Below are 9,040 nucleotides of genomic sequence, written 5' to 3' on the forward strand. Positions count from 1 at the left end.
CCACACTATTCCATTTGCACATGAGTTCATATTCAATTTTTCACACATTTTCATTGTTCTCACCCTCAAAATTTTTTAAAATCGTCCACTTCCACAGCATACACTCCTGATGGCTGTGCCCTATTCCATATCAAACTCTACTGATTTTTTATTTAGTAATGTATGAAAGATTCAATATCATTAATATTTACTAGTAGTCTAACTTGAGGTACAATGATAACGATACAGATTATTTTGAAAAAAAAAATAAATAAATAAAAAAAAATAATAATAAATAAATAAATAAATAAATAAATAAAATAAAAAAATAAATGGAAAAAAAAATAATAATTAACTAATAAAGGAAGCCATGTACCACTTTCATTGCACTCAATTATCCACATAGTAATTCATCACTTTACTCACCAATAAGCTGAGATGATCAAACTATTTTTTTATGCATTTCAGCAAATGATAGAAATAATAAAAATACCAAACCTTTCTGTAAGTTTCAAGTCCAAGCTTACATGTAAAAGAATGCAGGAATAACATCAAACTAGGGTGGCAAATGCATTGGATGAAGTCTCTCCTTTCTTCTTGCCGTACTGACCAATGAAGGAACCATCTTCTGCCATACCTGATCCTGAGAGGAGCCAAACAGTCAAGCTATGAGCAATAATATATACACAAGCACTAGCTTCACTATGCGCAGACATAATGAAACATCTACACTTACATTGTACATTTCTCTGGTCAGAGACAAGTGCAAATACTATGAAAACAATATTTAAAACTTACCATGTGATGCTTCTAATGGTCTTGTGTTTTATTAGTCTTAAGTAGTGATACTTGACATGCCTGATAGACTCAGGCAGCAAAGTGATCCACAACATGGCAACTACATATGTGGCAATGATATTCGACATCATGACAGATGCTGGATGAAATATCAGATTTGAAAGAACAAAATGACAGGTTTCAGTAGTAAACAAGAGTTCTTAATATTCTTGCAGGTGTGAGCTCATCACTTGTTCTCAGCATCTCATTCATGTCAATATACTTTTGACTTTTACACTCTGAACCAGAGAAACAAATAGTGCATACTAATCAAATATGTATGTATGTAAGGAGAGAGAGAATGCATGATAAGATCATTACAATTTGTGCAAGCTCTCATACAACTTGGCAGCTACATGAAGGTATGTATAATTATGCAAAGTGAAACCAAGCACACTTCATAACAAACAATGTAGCTACTATTACAGGATTCAACCAATGATGAGTGACTTTCACTGCTAAGTGCTGGATATCTTGAATACTATAAAATTATTTGTAATCATTAGAATCCTTTAAGTTGATGTATTTGACTAAGGAATAATATTACAAACTAGAGAATAAGGAGACAAAAATTGAAGTGATAATAAATTGTCATCTAGTTTTCTGTGAAAATGAGATTATAGTAAAGTGAGCACGTATATTCTGATAAAGTGTAGTTTGTTTAGTCTCAACTGTCTGTCCTATATTGAGAACTGCAAATGGGACAGTTAGATTAGTAAATGTTCTGTTATCTTAAAGGTAATGTTGAGACCATGATGCAGGATTGTTAAGGGAATACAGAGGGAACAAGGTTGGAGGGTGTTGAGTGCTAAGACAGTCATCACAACTCAAGGACATGGTGTTTAGGACAAAAACAGGATGGAAGGAGAGTATACACAATGGCTTATAAACTTGCCACGATTATCCAGGGAAATTTTTTTTCTTGTATGCAGAAAATAGTCCTAATTCCAAATTCATTGTTTATCTTGTGAAAGCAACCACCTATTATTTATAAGTGTATTTATAGTACTCATCTTTTTACTTCCAAAATATTAGCAAGCTGTCCATGACAGGCAACTCTCAAGTATGCTTTTCTATATATAGTTTTACTTCCTACATGCTCTTCATAATATATTCCCATATTCATATTTTTATATCTCCTCTCAATCTTACTCAACAAATTTATTCTTCCATTCTTCACAATATACATAACTATTCCACTACTCATATTCCACATTCTCTCTGAATCGTCATAAGTCTCCAATCTTTCATTTCATATATGCACTTCTCATATATAGTCTTTAATAGCCTGAAATTAATTGAGTGAAATAAATAAATAAATAGTAACCAAGCTAACTCAGGCAACTGATTCATGGTGAAATTCCTAGGCCTATTAGTGACTTAGTAAGATAATTTAGTCAAGTAACAGTCTTCAATGTATCACACCTCTTCAAACATAACCCAGAGACTTGTGAAATGCAGCAACACTATCTCTATTGAACAACCATTGTGAAGGAACTGCTGAAATACTAGTCATACACTCCAGAGATATTGCCACAAAACTTTTGCTGGATGAAATATGATGGTATGTAAAAGGACCATAAATACAGGTTTAGGTGCCTCTACATCTTGGTTACAAGGCCTAACATACTACATACTTTTACATTTATATCTTTTCTAAATATTCCATTCATGTAATTAAAGAAACTGATATGAAACAAATGTCTAGTTACTTGAAAACCAACCACCAACAAAATGGTAAGGACTATGGCCTTAATTCAGCTTGGCTCCAACAAAAATCAATCAAATAAAAACCACGGCTAGCTGCTTTGAAGGTGGGAAGAGCAAGAAAGGAAAATTCTGCCATATGGATAATCAGGGCAAACAAGGACAAGGACAAGATACAGCTACTGCTAAATATAAGGAGGATCACAAGTCAACACATACATAGGAAAATGCAGAAAACTACCTTAATGATTTAATTCTAACAAAGCTCATTCATGTCCAATACTCAACTTACCAGTTTCTCCATCACCATATTCTGCCATTGAGTCAGTGTCTGATTCTATTGGATGTTTCACATCACTTGCTAGACTGTCTCTCTTTGCTCCATCCAACCTGTAATATGAGAGTTTATCATACTTGTGTTCAACCAGTTATTTAATTTAACTTAACCTAGTGCAATCATATCTGGAGCTGATATGACGGTCTCATAGTGATTAGCAAAGTCAGGTAGCATACTGGTTAGCAAAATCTGTCAAAGGCTCACACCAGCTGTGCTATGCTGGCCTTTAAATATGTTGATACATTTTTCATCAGTTAAATCTGTCATGAAATCATCTGTGATTCCATGAGTGAACCACAGACTGTTTTGGAAATCAATAATTTGAAGTTATAAGCAAATAAACCTGAAAAACATATTTTGCGTATTCTATGTTAAAAAGCAGGTTAGAAAAAAAAAAAAAAAAAATGCAAGCGAACAACAATGATTGATGGAAAACATACGGCTGTGCAAACTCAGGGAACCCTTGCTCCTCATTGAAGTCAGTGCGGCCGTGGGCTGCCTCTTGTTCATGGACAGCATACTTCCCTCCACGGTTGCGTTTGACAATACAGACAATGATGAGAATCAAGAGAAGGAAGGCAATGGCCAGCATCATGCCAATAAACCAGCCACGGGTAGCAATGTTGTCTGTCTCACGAATGAACACCCCTTGACTCTGTAACACAAAAGTTTGATTTTACTGGAAGCACACTGAAATTAATTACTTTTAATGTCATGGCTATATGTCACTATTACTGTTGGTTCTATTACATTTAGACAGTTGGCTTAACATGGGACTCTAAGACAACTGAGAGGAACAGGAAGCTTGAACAATGATTGAGCAGGACATTAAAAAAATAAGTGACTTGCAGGTGAGACAAGAAAATGATAGGATGTCAAATTTGTAATCCATCAAACACTCTTCTTGAAAACCTACGAGTTGATTTCCCTGTAAGACATAAAATATAAGACTCAATTTCATTTCAATTCTTAACAGCACAATTCAGCACTACCAAAGGGAATTAAAAGATTAACTTTTATTAGCCACTTGAAACCAGTTTGTGTAAACATATTGAGAATACTCACAACACCAGTCCTATGGGTGTCTATTTCTTCAACATCAGACTCAATGGAGTAATCCCCATCCACAGCCACCACAGACACTTGGTACACCTTGTCTAACTCCAGACCCTTTAGCAAAATGAAGTCTTCATGCAGCTCTGGCTTGGTCTCAGAGACAATGCTTTCCCCGTACAACCTGAAAGAAGGTTTCACCATGAAGGAGAGGCACTGTCAGGATAAAAGGCCTACAAACATTCAAATCTTCATATGCAATAACTTTATCACTACCAAAAATTTTTGTCATTAGGAGAGACATGAGCTAGGTAGCAAGTAATGCAAATGCACAAGAATACAGTAAAGTCCCGGGTTACGTCGGTCTTGAGTTACGTCAAACTCGTAGTTACGTCAGTCCACTATAAGGCAATTTAAGATTAAAAAAATTGAAAATTTATAAATCGTAAAGTGCGGGATTTATTGTTATTGTTGGTGGTTGCCCTCCACACCGCCCGCCTCACGCTTGAATACAATAACACCCTGCCTCAGTTCCACCACATCATCGCCTCTGGCAAGAGTGTTATCCTACTTCTGCGTTTACTGACTCAAGTTCTTAGTATCTTGCTCAATGGCACCAGAGAGAAAACTTCTTAGTGACAGCAGTGATGCTAAGAAAAGGAAAACCATTATGCTACAAGAAAAGAGGACATAATTAAAAGACATGAGAAGGAGGCAGCAGCTGTGTGTGAGGGAGGAAGAAGAAAATGGGAAGCCCGTTACCATGACAACGGGAGGTTGACGACCTTGAGGGCTCGCACACCCATCACAACAATAACAACTCCGAGCCTTCGCCTGGGCCACACGACACTCGCAGCTGACTTGCACCGTCTGCGCCTGTCTGCTGATCCCTATTGCCCTTTCCTATTGCATTTCCTGCCCGCTGCCCACGCTTCTACTCCCACCGCACTGCACTCGCTCCCAGCTGTCCGCCCTGGGCGTCACAACATTCGACCTGCCCACCCTCCTGGCGGCCTCAGGCGTCCACCCTCTCGGCAACCTGCAGTCCTTCGCGTTCGTGGACCTAATCAACAACAAAAACAAGCTTGTGTTTCATATTCCTACATAGTTGTAAATAATATAACAATATAACCTTTAACTTACCTGAATGACCATAAACAATGATTGGTTGAAAACTCGATAATATGCTTTGAAATGTAAGGAAACTCGAGTTACGTACAAAATCGACTTACGTCATGTTTCAGGAACGTAACTCTGACGTAAACCGAGACCTTACTGTATATAGTCATATCATCCACTAACATCTACATCCACCCTGCAGATTTTTTGAAGTCAAATCCATACCTTCTTTACAAACACAACTTTTCTGCCTTCGGTTAGCCTACATAAACTCTGATTTGTACACACAAGGAATATTTGCTTCCACACAAAAGTTACTTTGCTTCTTGAATTGTATGGTCTATAATGGCTAAAGAAACAAGAGGCAAATGTTACGGCCCACCCGTAACATACTCCACTACCATCACCTCCTCCGCTTGCTACCTCGTTCGCCACCTCTCCGCCTCCCCTTCCACGTCACCGTCTTGTGAACCTTACACGCCACCGTCTCATGAACCCTCCACGTCACCGTCTCATGAAGCCTGCTACTGTCCCGAAGTTGGATTCACGCGGCCCCATTCGACTCCAGCGGAAGTGTTAAAGTAAGCTCGGCTTTCTGGAAAGTCGGTCGAGGTCTAGGCCTCAACCAGTGAACACAACGCCTCTTGGACTACTGTGGGATCCACCATCACCCAGCACTTCACCACTGCGACACCTCATAAGTATCACTTCCCCTCGTCCGTTTTTTCCACATTGCCTCCATATAGGATTAGTATTATTGTTAGGTATTAAGTTGGGTTCTTTATTGTTGTATTTATTTCTGTGTTATATGTATATGTGTATGTCAGTTTCATATGTTTCATGTTATATCTATGTGTATGTCAGTTTCATGTTTCATGTTATATCTATGTGTATGTCAGTTTCATTATTGGGTTATAAAAATAGCTTTTTAAAATGCCCCCTTTGCATTTCCTCACCAGTTGAACCTGCAGTGTTTTTTTTTATTGTTATTGTTCACCGGCTCCCCGATGCCAATCTTACCCGTTTAACCGGTGAACGTAACACAAAAGAGAATACTTACAAGGAAGGGAATAATTCATTCTCTAAATGAATGTTCAGAGCAGTATGGTTAGTGACACAATGAGAAAATAAGTGACTTCAAGAAAAATTTATATTCAGGGCACCTGCATGGAGGTGTACTCGTTAAAGTAAAACAACGACATAATTTAAGCTTTTCTTCCCACCTTAATGAATACTGGGTATAATTAAGTCATCATCAAGATGATAATGATTACACTAATTGCTGTATACTATTCCAGAGTCTGCCACTAAAATATGTACTGATACTTACTTATATTTGACAAAGAAATGAGAACCAGGATTGCTCTCTGTGTTTGGAATCCAAGTAACTTTAATGGCTGCTTCTCCCTTTTTGGTGGTGACATGCTGCCAGATAAAGCCAGGCTTGCCGGGGGGTATGGCACCACTGCTTCGGGTCATTCTCTCAATGAAGTAACCAGATCCTTCACCCATCTGAAAGAATGACAATTATATATAGTGTTCATGAAACTAACACCTCATGCCACTGTCCAACCTCAATTAGTCATCCTTTCTCTCAAAATATCAATAGTAAGTTGGTCTATGAGAGGGAGACTGACATGAGGCATAAGCTGATGATTACTACACTACATTAATTTACATACCCTTTTGAAGTTTTCTTTTTCTTCTTCTTTAATCATGGACAAAAGAACAGCAGTTTTGAAATACAATGCTAAATAATGAATAAAAAAACTACACACAGATATTCAAATACAAAGTGGGTGGGGTATGCATTCCACAGAGGTAGAAAATTGAGGGAACTATTAATAGGATACTGCAATAAGAAAAAAGAAATTGCTTAGGTCACTCACAAGGGAAAAATTATTTGAGAACTAAGCCCTTAAGTTATGAGGATCTTTTATTTGAGACTTGAGTTGGTGATGTAATATACTCACAGCTGTGCGAGCCTTGATGGTAATTCGGTACTTGGTGCCAGGCTTGAGGGAGGCAAGTTTGGCAGTAGTCACTGTGTGATCGCGAATTGGGGGATCACGCTCAGAGAGAGCACCAGTCTTGGTGCCATCCACCTCCTGGTAGTAGATGTGATAACCAGTCAAGATACCATTGGGCTGTTTGGGTTTCTTCCAGATGAGATAAAATGCTGATGAGCCCAATGGAATGGCATCCAAGGAGTCAACTGGTCCAGGGTCTGAAAGAGATGTGTTAATGAGTGAAGTACAGAAGCTGCTAAATCTAACATAATTTCTTGTAGAATCTCATCAATAAAGGCATTAATGTATTCTAGCTTTGAGTGAAATACAAATATTAAAAAATAAATAACTCGACTCAAAATCAAAACCAGTTGCCATTCAGTACAATCATTCAAGCATCAGACATACTAATAAAGAATTTAATTACACATACATACAAACACACACACACACACACAAACCAGCAGACGACCATGGTAAACACACACACACACACACACACACACACACACACACACACACACACACACACACACACACACACACACACACACACACAGGAGATAGTGATAAACGAAATGGAATGGGGGGAAGGAAAAGCAGAAGTATTGTATATTAAGATGCATATTAATAAAAAAGAGTTAACAATCATTGTAACATACGTGCCACCAAAAACAAATTCATGGACCAATCAAGAATATAAAGACATGATAGATGACACAATAAGGAGTCTAACGAGAATCGTTAAAGAAAGGAGAAAAGTGATATTAGTAGGAGATTTCAACTGTAAAGAAGTGGACTGGGAAAATTATGAAAGTGGTATGGGGAAGAAGCCTGGGAGAAAGATTCTTGAACCTAATGATAGACAATATGATGGACCAGAGAGTAAAGGAATGCACAAGATTCAGAGGAAAGCGACGAGCGGCGAGATTGGACCTAGTTTTTACAAGGGGTATACAAATGAATGATGATATAAGATATAAGTGCCCATTGGGAAAGAGTGACCATGCAATATTAGAAATAGATATAGAAGAGGAAAGGAAGATAGAGACGATTCATACAAAGGAGACCGATTAAATTACAGAAAGGCTGATATTGAGAATCTCAAGAACTATTTTAAAACGTAGACTGGGAGGAGATGGAAAACTCAGAGACAATGCAAGACAAATATAACTTATTTTTGGAAATATACAAAACAGGAGTCAGGAATATGTCCCAAAATATAGACCTAAAGAAGAAGGAAAGAAAGATTGGTTTAATGCAAGGTGTGCTAGGGCAAAGGAGAAAAGAGATGGAGCATGGAAAAGGTGGAGGAGAAATAGAAATCCAGCAAATAAGGAAAACTTCAAGGCAGCAGAAATGAATATGTTAAGGTGAGGAAGGAAGAGGAAAAGAACTTGAAAAGGACATTGTCGAAAAATGTAAGGAGCAACCAAAATTGTTCTATAGATTCATAAATGGAAAAATTAGGCAAAAGAAACAATAGAAAGGTTAAAAGGAGAGAACGGGATGGTGGAAGACCCAAAAAGTATGGCAGAACTATTAAATAAAAAATTCCAGGAGGTCTTTACTAAGGAATCCAAATTTGAGAGGCCACAGGGTAATAGAGACAATCTATATGAAAGAGATTAAAGTAACCAAGCTTGAAATAAAAGAGTTAATGAAGGAACTGGATGAAGAGAAGGCAATGGGACCAGATGAAGTCTCAGGCAGAATACTGAAAGAATGTAGGGAAGAACTAGCAAGTCCTATATACAACATCATAAAATGCTCAATAGAAAATGGAACAGTACCAGTAGAATGGAAAAGAGCTGAGGTGGTTCCCATATATAAGAGCGGAAGGAAGGAAGAACCTTTAAATTACAGACCGGTATCACTAACTAGTGTAATATGCAAGATGTGTGAAAGAATAATAAAGAAACAATGGATCGAGTTCCTTGAAGACAACAAATTAATATCAAATAGCCAATTTGGTTTTAGAAAAAGACGGTCTTGTGTA

The 9,040-nt window shown here is 37.6% G+C and overlaps 1 protein-coding gene across 4 annotated transcripts in view; it reads right to left on the reverse strand.

Moving 5' to 3' along the window:
* Positions 1 to 9,040, reverse strand: part of LOC123516432 (neuroglian-like) — a 181,138-nt gene that overhangs the window by 4,822 nt on the left and 167,276 nt on the right. For 3 of the 4 annotated variants that reach the window (XM_045275706.1, XM_045275708.1, XM_045275705.1), the window contains 5 exons: positions 7,006 to 7,259; positions 6,363 to 6,544; positions 3,926 to 4,097; positions 3,301 to 3,515; positions 2,816 to 2,913 (listed from right to left, as the gene is read on the reverse strand). In XM_045275706.1, coding sequence (XP_045131641.1) covers positions 2,816 to 2,913; positions 3,301 to 3,515; positions 3,926 to 4,097; positions 6,363 to 6,544; positions 7,006 to 7,259 — 921 coding nt within the window. Of the gene's footprint in view, positions 1 to 506; positions 623 to 2,815; positions 2,914 to 3,300; positions 3,516 to 3,925; positions 4,098 to 6,362; positions 6,545 to 7,005; positions 7,260 to 9,040 lie in introns of all 4 variants that reach the window. The other variant, XM_045275709.1, reaches the window with a different exon arrangement.

Source organism: Portunus trituberculatus, chromosome 41 (genome assembly GCF_017591435.1).
Source record: "Portunus trituberculatus isolate SZX2019 chromosome 41, ASM1759143v1, whole genome shotgun sequence".
NCBI classification, from domain to species: Eukaryota; Metazoa; Arthropoda; class Malacostraca; order Decapoda; family Portunidae; genus Portunus; species Portunus trituberculatus.